General features: G+C 39.6%; 1 protein-coding gene across 9 annotated transcripts in view; it reads left to right on the top strand.

Annotated features, from left to right (window-relative positions):
* Positions 1-13,489, top strand: part of beta-Spec (spectrin beta chain) — a 313,031-nt gene that overhangs the window by 217,827 nt on the left and 81,715 nt on the right. For all 9 annotated transcript variants that reach the window (XM_069842602.1, XM_069842603.1, XM_069842607.1 and 6 more), the window contains 9 exons: positions 1,512-1,799; positions 3,356-3,707; positions 4,979-5,170; positions 5,368-5,568; positions 6,483-6,842; positions 8,151-8,531; positions 10,485-11,102; positions 11,358-11,490; positions 13,364-13,482. In XM_069842602.1, coding sequence (XP_069698703.1) covers positions 1,512-1,799; positions 3,356-3,707; positions 4,979-5,170; positions 5,368-5,568; positions 6,483-6,842; positions 8,151-8,531; positions 10,485-11,102; positions 11,358-11,490; positions 13,364-13,482 — 2,644 coding nt within the window. The remainder of the gene's footprint in view (positions 1-1,511; positions 1,800-3,355; positions 3,708-4,978; positions 5,171-5,367; positions 5,569-6,482; positions 6,843-8,150; positions 8,532-10,484; positions 11,103-11,357; positions 11,491-13,363; positions 13,483-13,489) is intronic.

Genomic DNA, 13,489 nt, shown 5'->3' on the forward strand with positions numbered 1-13,489 from the left:
TTGTTGTTATTATTATTATTATTATTATTATTATTATTATTATTCATGAATATTCCCATTTTTGAGCACATTGATCTGCCACAACATGATGCGTAGGTGTGAACAGGCCATTAGAGTTCGTCTTCCATACTATGTAAATCTTGGTAGTGGTGTTCATTGTAACATCATCATTCTAAACATTTGATTTTGCCGTGATTGTTTATAGTTTATTTGATGAGTTTAGTTATTAGAGAAATGCATTAAAATATGCAGCCTTTTAGAAAGTAGTGCTTGCCAGAAATGAGTTTTAGTGTTCACCTCTTCAAAATCAAACCTTATTAAAATTATAGACAAATAAAAACCGGCTTGTATTGCTCTAAGCATACCAAGTAGTAATGCTCATACAAAGAGGGTGTTTCATCTCTTGAACAATAATAGGACAGATGTTCAAAACAGGAGCACGACACATCTAATCAAATCAGAGCTGCAAACTGCAACTATTAAATGAGACAAAATCTGTCTCATAATACTCTTAATTTAAGCTTATCTGGTGAAGTGTACAATAAAGTTGTTTTTCAGTAATAGATCGAAATAATTTGCCAATTTTCTATGTGAAATTTTGTAGATTCCTTAATCTTCCGTATTTTCTTAAAAAAAAGTTGGCGACCGTACATGCCACAGTGCATTCTTCTGCAAAAATTCGACCGTTTTTACTGCTGATTTTATTCTTTTATGAACAAAGAATCCTGTTCCTAATTGGTGATTATTGTTTCCTTCCCCATAATACAAGAAGTAATCTCCTATTTGTGATATGCCATTCCCATCTAACCTAACCTCTTGTACTCCCACGAAGTCTATTCTATATCTAGCTAGTTCTTTTGCTACTAATATTACCCCTTCTGTTCTATAAAGACTAGTTACGTTGCACGTACCAAATCTCATAACCTTATTCCTTTGCTGTGGTCGTGCCAGAGAATCAGTCCCATTCTGAGGCTTATTGTATGATTTCGTAAAAAGTTGTTTTTTACGGTAATGGGTTGTTAGCCCTTCGCCCAATCCCCAAGCTGGAGGACCACCCCTTATCGGCTGTCCATGACTGCTTATTGAATATATTCGCAGCTATCCTCCATATCTGGAGGCCGTCTCCTCTATCCAGAACCTGAGGACGTACAATGCCGTGGTGATAGGGACCCACAATACATGAATTTAACTACATTACATGTGCATATTTGTAATATTCATTAAATTCACATTAGCAAATGATTAAATTTCTACGAGCTTACTTTTAATTGAGAAGTACACTATTTGATTTACAGTGTATTGCTACTAGTGCCACTTCAGAGTAATTATACTTTCTAGAGAAATTAGCCACAAACATGTGAAATAGATTTGTTAAACCAGATTGTGTGCTCGTAATTATTTAAAACAGGGTTGTATTTTTTATGCTATGTATTTAAATGCCCTCCACAGTAGAGAGAGATGAAATGAAATATCCTTTGTTGGCAATGGAGTAAGAGTTGTGATGTGTGCAGGGAGCTGGCGCTGCGTGAGGAACTGATCCGCCAGGAGAAGCTGGAGCAGCTGGCGGCCAGGTTCAACCGCAAGGCCAGTATGCGTGAGACATGGCTCAGTGAGAACCAGCGACTGGTCTCCCAGGACAACTTCGGCTTCGACCTGGCTGCTGTAGAAGCTGCTGCTAAGAAGCACGAAGCCATTGAGACAGATATCTTCGCGTACGAGGAGCGAGTGCAGGCTGTTGTGGCAGTGTCCCAGGAACTGGAGGCAGAGAACTACCACGACATTGACCGCATCAATGCAAGGTACGTCGAAATGTAACATGATCTGAATTTAGACAGAAAGAGGTTTTCATCCTTTCCAAAACGACCTTGGACTCGCTAATTGTCGTAACAAATGAGAAAGGATTTACTTGCTTTGAGGGGGGAAAAATTGATTCAGAATACCAGTCTTATATTGTTGCATCTTCACATGTGTTCATGGTGTTTTTGACTCTTGATTTTTTAGTCATTCTTGCTTCTGCATAATTATCCTTTTTTTTTTCTCCACATGTAAAACAAACTTTTTCTTCACTTGTTGCTCTTTGTACAGTTCAGTGTTAAATGAAAATTCTGTTTCTTGACTCTTTATTATTGAGTTACTTGTTGCTTCCGCGTAATCCTCTATTGTTTTCCCCTACATATAGAACAAATCCTTTCTTCACTTACTACTCTTTGTACAGTTCAGCGTGAAATGAAAAGCCTGTTTTTGACTCACGAGTAGAGACGAGAATTTCATGCACTATAAAATCCCAAAATATGCATGCATCATGCACTATTAAACTATGAAACATGCATGATCAAGCGGAAAAATACTTTAAAATATGCACTTTCATTTTTGTTCCAAATTTCTTATTTCACTTCACTTTTTCTTTCTTTATTTATTTATTTATTTATTTATTTATTTATTTATTTATTTTTTCATTTTATTTATTTTTTATTTTTTTTTTGCAACTAACAACATTTCTAAATTGGTTTCTGTCAGGTTCCTGCTTTTGTCAGTATGTTTTTGTAGGCAGAGAATGGCCTCTGTACATAAGAAGTTGGGTGCAAACTTGAATGAATCTTTTTCTGTTATTTAGTTTCCACCCCCCCCCCTTCTTCAATCCTGATTCCTTAAGCTAAAGTAAGGGACATAAAAATCGAGAAACTGAGGTGTCCACTCAAAACCATTAAAACATGCATTTAAACTGAATATAATGTATGTTATATGCATGATTAAGCAAAAAATTGCTTAAATATGCATTATGCTTGTTTTTATCCCAAAAAAGGCCAAAACATGCAAATATGCACGGGAAAAATGGATAAGTACTAAGTGTGAGTTATGTCCTATGTTCCTATAAAAACATGCATTTGCAAGGAATTCTCGTCTCTACTCATGAGTATTAGGTTATTGATCTGTATTCAGAAAAAAAGATTTACTTCGTTTGTTGAAGTACACAATGTTTCTTTGTCTTCCATTACACAAAATGGACTATAACAAATAATAAATCTGACACGGACAATAATTTAACACTTCTGTTTATATTATGAAGGAAGGTTTTGGTTTGCCTGATCAAATTAAAAATATGAATGATTAAAGGTGTTTTACAAGATACATCAAAAGAATTGTAACAAACCTCTGTTCCTCTGTGTGGGTTTACATTGGTGCCAATTAATTGTAATTTTATCTCTTTTAATTATTGTTTTATTTTTTTCTCTGACAAGGCCATTGTTTTTAACTCTTTTATGAACAGATAAGAAGAAAGAAATAGTCTGCATTAAGGATAGGTTGTGTGAGGTGAGGGACCTGTTACATATTGACAGTGAAAGTAATTGTGCAGGAAAGACAATGTGCTGCGGCTGTGGAACTACCTGCTGGAGCTGTTGCGGGCACGCCGCATGCGCCTGGAGCTGTCCCTGCAACTGCAGCAGAACTTCCAGGAGATGCTGTACATCCTGGACTCGATGGAGGAGCTGAAACTGCGCCTGCTGTCAGACGACTACGGCAAGCACCTGATGGGCGTGGAAGACCTGTTGCAGAAGCACTCGCTGGTGGAGGCCGACATCAACGTGCTGGGTGAGCGTGTGAAGGCCGTTGTGCAGCAGTCGCAGCGCTTCTTGGACCAGGAGACCACTGAGGGCTACCGGCCGTGCGACCCCGCCATCATTGTGGAGCGTGTGCAGCAGCTTGAGGTGACACTTCAGATTATGACTTTGTGTGCATTCGAATAGAAAGATTTGCAGAGAAACCTGGATTTTACGTTCTTCAAGGGTATTTTTAAAATGAATTAAAAATTATAAAAATGGAAATTTATATTTACTTAGGTTTTGATGTCAGACTCTCTCAAGTAATGTCATATTTTTATTTCATTTATTGTATTCTATATATCTTACATTAGCTTGAAGCTGTAAGATGTGGAACAAGTCAACATTTTACAAGATTACACTTTTTTGGCGACATTAAGTGAGGTGAGGCCGAGGATTCGCCATAGATTATCTGGCATTTGCTTTATGGTTGGAGAGAACCTCGTATAAAAACCCAACCCCATCACAGTTCGTCCACACCTGTGGAGCGCGTCTGGCCGCGAAACTAGGTGGCCCAGGTTCGATTCCCGGTCGGAGCAAGTTACCTGGTTGAGGTTTTTTCCGGGGTTTTCCCTCAACCCAGTATAAGCAAATGCTGGGTAACTTTTGGTGCTGGACCCTGGACTCATTTCACCGGCATTATCACCTTCATCTCATTCAGACGCTAAATAACCTAAGCTGTTGATAAAGCGTCGTAAAATAACCTACTAAAATAAATAAAAATCATCAGTTCACACAAATTCTTCATATGACACACCAGCTTCTAATCTATACCATTTGTCTTCTGGCATGTTTAATTCTATTGCACTTTAACTCTGATAGACTCACTTCCATCCATAGTAAATCCATATTTATGACAGCAGTTGAATATTGTTGAATCCGTGATCGTTTCCCAAGTCTCTACAATGACGTAAAATCACGGAAAATTTAACATTGTTCTTATGTTAGTTTCGGTGGAGCTTTGAACAATCAGATGTACAAACAAGGAAAACGTAAAATCCAAGTTTTACTGTATTGGCATCTGTATAGAAACAAAGGTACAGTAATTGAGTTTTGGAAATTTGCAAACTGAGAATACCACACGACTGCGTAAGTCTTAGTGGATGGAAGTCCTTTTTTGCAATAAATCTGTAGAAATGATTAGAATGTAAAATTTAGTCAAACTAGATTTAAAGTCGAATAACATACAACAGTAAAGATGATAAAATGAAATTTCGAAAGCATTACTAAAATCAGTGAAGGTATTAAGAATAGAGAGAAATATAATTTGATGTTTGAAAATCTGGAATTAAGATTGTTGCTATGCTGTGATTAGATTTGAGATGAAAAGCTTTATGAGAATCGTCGCAAAATATAGAGCTTGTTCCATTGTGCTGCAGGATGCATACGCTGAGTTGGTGAAGCTGGCGGTGGAGCGCCGGGCCCGTCTGGACGAGAGCCGCAAGCTGTGGCAATTCTATTGGGATATGGCAGACGAGGAGAACTGGATAAAGGAGAAGGAGCAGATCGTGACAAATGGCGATATTGGCCACGATCTCACAACCATCAACCTGCTGCTCTCCAAGCACAAGGTACATCGCTATCATTTAGATAACTAAATTAAGCCACTCTGTTCTTGCTTCCTTTCCACAAAAATGGCTAAGAATATTGTCTTAAGCAAATAATGAAAAACACTTTTTTTGAAATATACAAAATGCTGCTTGAATGAGAATGGTGGAAACGAAATGGAAAGGATAGTTGTATTAGAATGTGCATAATCATTCTGCAGGCTCTTGAGAACGAGATAGGCAGCCACGAGCCACAGCTGATGTCTGTGGTGGCAGTCGGTGACGACCTGGTGCAGCACCAGCACTTCGGTGCGGACCGCATCCAGGAGCGCCTGCAGGAGATCCTAGGAATGTGGCAGCACCTTATTGATGCAGCTGCCTACAGGCGCAAGAGGCTTGAGGAGGCCGTGGACTTCCATCAGGTATGTTACATAATTGCGTGTTCTTTTTATTCTCCAGGATTAAGCACCATTGGATCCTGGGTTTTAGGCAATAAAATTCTTAACATGCCTTCTTTCAGAAAGGGAGTAATCATATGTTATGTCAAATAAACGAACTCTGTTTCTGTTATTATTTGATATATATATAGATATATACACACTCATTCTTATAACGTAACTACGCAAAACTTTTATGAAGTGGACAAGCACTGTTAACTCCAGAGCATCAGATTTATCACTAAGCTTTAAATGCAGTTGACCAGAGTGGAGGAGATGAGATTTATACGTGTGATGCTAACTCGAGGGCAACCATGGGTTGTGCTGAGGCACGTCTCGATTTGTAATGTCATTTATTTTACTGTTATAACTGGCCAAGAGCTGAGCTTTGCAAAAATAAAAAAATGAAATAAAATAAAAAATAATAATAAAAAGAAAATAAAAGAAGCTTAAAAATTGGGGTGCATAAATTATGCAATGCGAAAATTACAGTACGGTTATTTAGTCCTGACAGTCTCCAGCGATCTGGGCCTGGGTCAGGCGAGTCCATTTAGTTATGCCAAAGGGTGTTTGGGTTATTCACTTGCTTGCCTTCCAAGCCATCGGATGTCAGGCATGTGGTAGAACGGTATGTTTCCAGTACATTTAAGCTGTACTGAATTCCTTTACTGACCGCTCGCCTATCTCTACTCCGGAACTCTCCCCACTCCTCCTATTACTTCCCCTCTTTCGCGTCGCTGAACTGTCAGGACTAAATAATCAGTCTGTACACAAGTGAATATGGTATATGATCCATTGTAAACTGTTTAGTTTCAATCCGTACCTTTACATGTTTAGATATGCCTTTTACTTTCACTATCCCAGTTTGGGAAACTACAGTCACGTTTCTTGTGTTTCAGTTCTTTGCAGACGCAGATGATGTGGACATCTGGATGCTCGACACATTGCGGCTGGTGTCCAGTGAGGATGTAGGACGTGACGAGGCGAATGTGCAGTCACTGCTGAAGAAGCACAAGGACGTGACAGATGAGCTGAAGAACTACAACTCGACTATCGAGACGCTGCACAAGCAGGCCGAGCAGCTCGGAGAGCAAGACCAGCAGGCGCCCGAGGTGGTGGAGCGCCTGGCAAGCATCGATCACCGCTACAAGGAGCTGCTGGAGCTCGCCAAGTTGCGCAAGCAGCGGCTGCTGGATGCGCTCTCACTATACAAGTTGCTCAGCGAGTCGGATGGTGTCGAGCAATGGATAGGCGAGAAGGTTAGTACCGTTACATAGTTCCCATTCACAATATGCTTCATTAACAAAGCTGATGATGACTAAAGTCCATATTTTTGTGTAATATCATAAGGGTGGGGGAGAGTTGGAGTGAAATGTGCACATAAAATGTAGGAAAATTCCTAGAAATACTTAGATTGAATTTGGAGTAAAATGAGGCTACTTGGTCTCGTGTGTTAGCATTTTGGTTTTTGTAACCCCTTTATACTAGCATTTTTTTTTTTTTATCGCAGTGCAGTTCTGTGAAAAAGTTTAATTTGTATGTAGGTCTTTTAAACCCCTGACCAACAATTTTTTTTTATCCTAGTTCAACTGTGGCCAAATTGTAGAAACTTCATCCCAATATTCGTCTTTGTACACCCCTGAAAACAAACTATTATAGTCCTGTCACCCTAATTTCTGGCAGCCAATCGCGTTGCAGGTCGGCTACATTTAAACGTGTGCGTCTTGTGATACACTGATGAAGACGTTATTCATTTCTTAAGGCTCGATAAATACTTCATATAATCGCCCGCCATTTTGGCTCTTTCGAGACGTTATTTGCCTCTCAATTATTTGCTGAATTACAGTGCGTTTGATTTATTATCATAGGAGCTACGACATGATAATGTTTAACGGTGTGGCAAATAGATTCCTCATATGGTAGCTCGGCAATGGAAGAACAAAAATGGTGAACGATACTACCTACCTAGACTTTATAGAGCCTTCACTTCCTAAGACATAAGCAAAGAGGAGTCATGCCGGGAATAACAGCGTCGCGACTATACTATTTTTTTGGTCCCAGTACAGTTATGTAAAAGGTTGTAGGAGTTTTTCAAATGTTTGTTTTTGTACATCCATAAATACTAACATTTCTTTTTTCTGTCCCAGTTTAGTTCCATGAACAAGTTGCATGTACACTCTTGAATAATAAATTATTATCCCAGTTAAATTCTACTGCAAGAATATTTTCATTCCTAGTCTAGGTTTTGAACATTCCTTAATATTAAGAATTTTTTTTAAATTTACTGTGATGTTGAATTATTTCTACAAACAAAGTCGATTTCCTGCAAAATAGAAAGAAATAACGCAAAATGGCAAAAGAAAATTCTGTTCACTTTATCTTAAGGATTTACTTCTTGAAGTTACTGTCGTTGAACACCTTCCACTCTGAATAATCATATACAAATTTAAAACCTAATTATGAGTGATTCTTAACTTTTCAGATAATATCTCTCATTTTTATACTTATTATTAATAATTTGCCATACTGTGACTGTGTGCGCTACATGTTTTATGCTTGTGTTGCAGGACCGCATGCTGCAGACTATGGTGCCTGCAAAGGATATTGAAGACGTAGAGATCATGAAGCACCGCTATGACGGCTTCGAGAAGGAGATGAACGCCAATGCATCTCGTGTGGCGGTGGTGAACCAGCTGGCTCGACAGCTGCTGCATGTGGAGCACCCCAACTCCGAGCAGATCGTGGCACGACAGAACAAGCTGAACCACGAGTGGGCCGAGTTGCGTGAGAAGGCAGAGGCCAAGCGCGACGAACTGAATTCTGCGCACGGCGTGCAGTCATTCCACATCGAGTGTCGCGAGACTGTGTCGTGGATAGAGGACAAGAAGAGAATCCTGCAGTCCACCGACAGTCTGGAGATGGACCTCACCGGCATCATGACTCTGCAGGTGAGAGGGAATGTGTAGCCTTTCATGAGCCACAACTCAGTTTTAGCTTGGATGCAAGAAGTAGAAGTTCAGTTTGAAATAGTCACAACCTCAAATTCTGATCGTAACAGTGATCTCAAATTCTTTTCAGTTTGAGTTATTAATAGGGGCCTGAATTTTTAGCATCTATTTTTCTGAAATTAGCATCTACTTTTCCCGAAATTAGCATCTATTTATCCATCCCTTTAGTGTTTCATTTCCAGCTTTTCGAGTGGAATATTCACTTTTGAGAAAGCTACTACTTGTATGCTTGGAATAATGAACCTTTTCAAACTTTGTTCCCTTGGCACCATCGAACATTTCAATAACTGAAGTTTGATTTGATGATCGAGTTGTTGTTGAGGATTTAGTGCTGTCGTGTCATCTTGCCAAATACTTCTCTGACATGACATGTTTATCAATGCTATCTTTCTTTTCGTATCCATTGTGGCAATTGCAGAATTTCCACAAAACAGTCTGCTGGGCTCTTTCATAAGCAGTTATAGTTTTTTTTTTTTTAATCCAATGCCACCAGGTTTTCTTTTCGACATTTCTGGTCTTCTCTCCTGGCCGTGGCTTAGTTGTAACCCACTTCTGAGGTTGGGGCGCCTGGAAGGCGGAGTTACATTACCCCGATGATGTGATAGGATGATTATGATAATGTGGTGCCAGGAGAGGTCTTAAATCTGTACGTAACCTAAATTCCAGACCATGGACGAACACAGGAATAATCCCCTTTAAGGAAAAATTCCTGTGCTCTAACCGGGAATCGAATCCAGGACCTCATGAACTATAGCCAGAAGCTCTGGCCACTAGACCATGAGGCTGGTCAAGTTGTTCCCCCCATTTTACAAATGCACTTGCAAATTGAACAAACTCTGTCAATATGACAAGAATAATTATTCAATTCTGCTGCGATCTGAAAAGCAAATGGCGAGTAAATAGATGTGATGCATTTTAGCCAAGCCCATGTCGAATATAGAACTTGGTAATCGATATTATGATATGTATATCAATCATCTGACCTTCATCATCAATATGAAAAATTTATCGAATTGAGAGACAATAATTGATAAAGAGATGATCAATCGACATGTTTTGAGTATTTAAGAAGTGACTTTAAATTTTGAGATTCTTGCTTGAAAAATGGCATTTTACTGATAAATAGCTATTACATAGCGTTTTTCTCATGATTTCGCAATTTAATAGAAAATTCGCATTTTCAATTCTGCTAGAAAATCATGCTAAATCACCTTAGAGATGAAGAAAAATACTTTTTACTCCACAATTTAAGAATTCGCGGATTTCGCAAATGCGAAATTTTCAGGTCCCAACCTATAAGGGTTCCTTACTCTTTTGAATCCTCTATGCTGATTTGTTTGTTTGTCCTGGCAAATCATAATGAACTTAATAATAGAGTAAGTGACTGCCTCCATGGTCTGTTGTTCAGCATGCTGGCTTCCAGATCAGGAGGTCCTGGGTTCGATTCCCGGGCTCGGCGAATTTTTCTTGAAGAATTCCCTGGGTGTCTAGAGTCTGGAAATTTGTATGAATGTGAGTGTGCCGGGTTAATATTAATTAACCAATCATCACAAATATAAAAATACATCAGGACTCTCACTGGGCAGTAACCTGAACACACGTTTCAGCATCACATTGTTGACAAGTAACTCCATCTGTTAGCACAACCATAAAGCATCTAATAGATGCTATAGAGTTACCAAAAAAAAAAAAAGAGTAAGTGTCCTTCCTGTCACTTAAGCATTAAGACCTGATGATGGAATTTTCAAGCAGTTTTGAAATCTTACATCTTAGCATGGTTGAGAAAGAATGATTCATAAAAATTTTGAGAAGGGTGCTTTCAAAAGTATTATTTCCCCTATTGAATGTTCATTTGTGCCACTTGTAGAATCATGGGGATGTGGTATGTTGCAGCGCCGCTTGTCTGGCATGGAGCGTGATTTGGCTGCCATCCAGGCCAAACTGGACTCACTGGAGCAAGAGGCAGACAGCATTGGAACGGAGCATCCAGAAGATGCCGCAATTATCCGCGAGAGGATTCAACAGATTCAGCAGATATGGGAGCAACTGACGCAGATGCTGAAGGAGCGCGACTCCAAGCTGGAGGAGGCAGGCGACCTGCACCGGTTCCTGCGCGACCTGGACCATTTCCAGGCCTGGCTGACAAAGACGCAGACCGATGTGGCATCGGAAGACACGCCTGCGTCTTTGGCCGAGGCAGAGAAACTGCTTAACCAGCACCAGAGCATTCGCGAGGAGATTGACAACTACATGGAGGACTACACCAAGATGATGGAGTACGGTGAGCGCATCACAGCCGAGCCCTCCACTCAGGATGACCCACAGTACATGTTCCTGCGGGAGCGCCTCAAGGCTCTCAAGGATGGCTGGGAGGAGCTGCATCAAATGTGGGAGAACCGCCAGCAGCTGCTGTCGCAGTCTCTGAACCTGCAGATGTTCAACCGCGATGCCAAGCAGGCGGAGGTGCTGTTGTCACAACAGGAACACGTGCTCAGCAAGGATGAGACCCCAGTGAGTACTAGATCTTCTTGCTGAGGATATGAGCAGGATTCAAGCTTGATTTAAGCATTTAATAGTACTCTATACATTTTCTGTCTTTTTTACCATCTCTTGTTTTCTTGACAGAAGCATTGAAATCCCACCTCTTGCTTTTCGTTATGAATGGCTGAATGACAGTCTCTGTTTGGTTTGCTCATGAGTTCAGTAGCACATTAGTGGGTTATATTGCATTTTAGCAGTATATTATTAAAATTTTTCCCCACACAGATCAACTTGGAACAAGCAGAAAACCTTATCAAGCGACACGAAGCCTTCCTCACCACAATGGAGGCTAATGACGATAAGATCAACAATGTTGTGCATTTCGCTGGTCGTCTGTGTGATGAGGGACACTTTGCAGGTGAGTGGATTGACCATCTGATGTGGTAGACTTGTTGAAAATTATTAAAAGAGACATTTATTTAGGCTACGTCAAGTTTCATGTTAAGAAATAATACTAGGCTGTTCAATAAGTAATGCACATAATTTTATTTCTCATTCAAAGTTTGTTTTATTAAAAATCCAAATATTCCCCAATTAATTAGCTATAAATACCTATTTTCCCACCTAGTCTCCATTCAAATCTATGGCCCTACGCCACCTAGATGTTCCTACAGGGGACCAAACAAATGAAAATCAAATGGTACAAGATCCGGACTGTAGGTCAGATGAGAAACAGTCCAGCTAAGTTTTGTGGTTTCTTAACGAATGCACACACTTGTGTGTGACGTCACATTGTCATGGAGAAGGAGAATTTTGTTGACATCTTTATGGGGACTAACATTCCTAAATCATCTCTTCAACATCTTCAAAGTCTTGATGAAAACCTCTTGAGTTTGTTTCACGAGCTGGCAATGTGTCAATCAGAATCACTCCTTCAGAGGACTGTGGTCATAACCTTGCTGGCTGAGGGTCCTGATTTGAACTTTTTCTCCGTAGGGGAATTTCTGTGATGCCATTCCATGGATTGTCTTTTCATCTCCAGCTCAAAATGGTGAATCCATGTCTCATCCCCTGTGACAATGTTAGATAAGATATCAACGTCAACCTCGTGATGTCCCAAGCAACTCTGCACAAGGGTTCTTCTTTGTTATTGTCGTCAGTTAGGCACTTAGGAACCCACTTGGCACAAAGCTTTGAATAGTCTAAGAGGTGGATAATTGTGTGAACACTACTCACAGAGATGCCTGCTTGAACAGCAAGTTGTTTGGATGTTACTAGCATGTCGTCCTGAATAAGCCTATCAGTGCGTTCAACTGTCTCCAGTGTTACAGCGGCATGTGGTCGTCCCGAGCATGGAAGATTTAACAGTCTTGCTTTATTTCGTTCTGTCGCTGACCTATGCTAACCCAATGACTGACAGTACTTCTATCCACTGTTTGATCCCCACAGACATGTTGTAAGCGTCTGAAAATATTTGCAATGGTTTCCTGCTCCATAAAGAGAAATTCAATCACAGATCTCTGCTTTGTACGTGTTTCACGTGCAGTCACCATTTTAAAACTAAACTTCATCACAGCCAATGGAAAATGGCGAAACTATGTGACGAAATGCAGGAAGCTTTAAAGATGATGTGTGTAAAATTTCGTTATTTTCCAATGAAAGGCAGCCGAGGAAAAAAAAAAAGTGCATTACTTATTGAAATACCCACGTAGTGATTCTTTCATTGGCATTTCATTATGCTGGCAGATTTATTTAAAAGAAAGACGAGGAAGAAATTTAATTTTGCAGCAGTGAGATAAAATTAATAAATCGAATCTCTGGTATTTGTTGCTAAGCAATTAAATATAAAAACAAACGAGTACAAAATGCATTGATTTTCCGTTTTTCCTTATTTAAAAAAAAATTCATCATATAAACAATCATCATTCACGGTAAAATCAAATATTTAGAATAAAGATTTTTATATTTACATTATGCAAAAATAAAGGAGAAAAATGCTTGAAGAGAAGAAAAAATACGGGAACTGGGAGACTGTTAAGAATTAGGGGCAAATACGGGAGAGTTGGCAACTCTAAATGGACACCATGTCCACTGTAATACAAATGGTACCCTTTATAACTTTTAGTGCCCAAATATCTGGTGTCTAGTTATATAAGTATGGAGCATATATCCCTCCAGTTCTGTAATCTGTTCCAAATTATATGAACCTCTTTGTGAACATTTCTCGTTAACATAGTGTCTAAGTTTAGAATTCACTACATTGAGATATATGTTTGAATCTATTCTTCCAGCTGACAAAGTCCACAAGAAAGCAGACAGCATTAACGAGAGGCGCAATGCAAACCGTGACCGGGCACTTCAACAGATGGAGAAACTCAAGGACCAATTGCAGCTTCACCAGTTCCTACAGGTGAGGT

This window comes from Periplaneta americana, chromosome 12 (assembly GCF_040183065.1).
Source record: "Periplaneta americana isolate PAMFEO1 chromosome 12, P.americana_PAMFEO1_priV1, whole genome shotgun sequence".
Classification (NCBI taxonomy): domain Eukaryota; kingdom Metazoa; phylum Arthropoda; class Insecta; order Blattodea; family Blattidae; genus Periplaneta; species Periplaneta americana.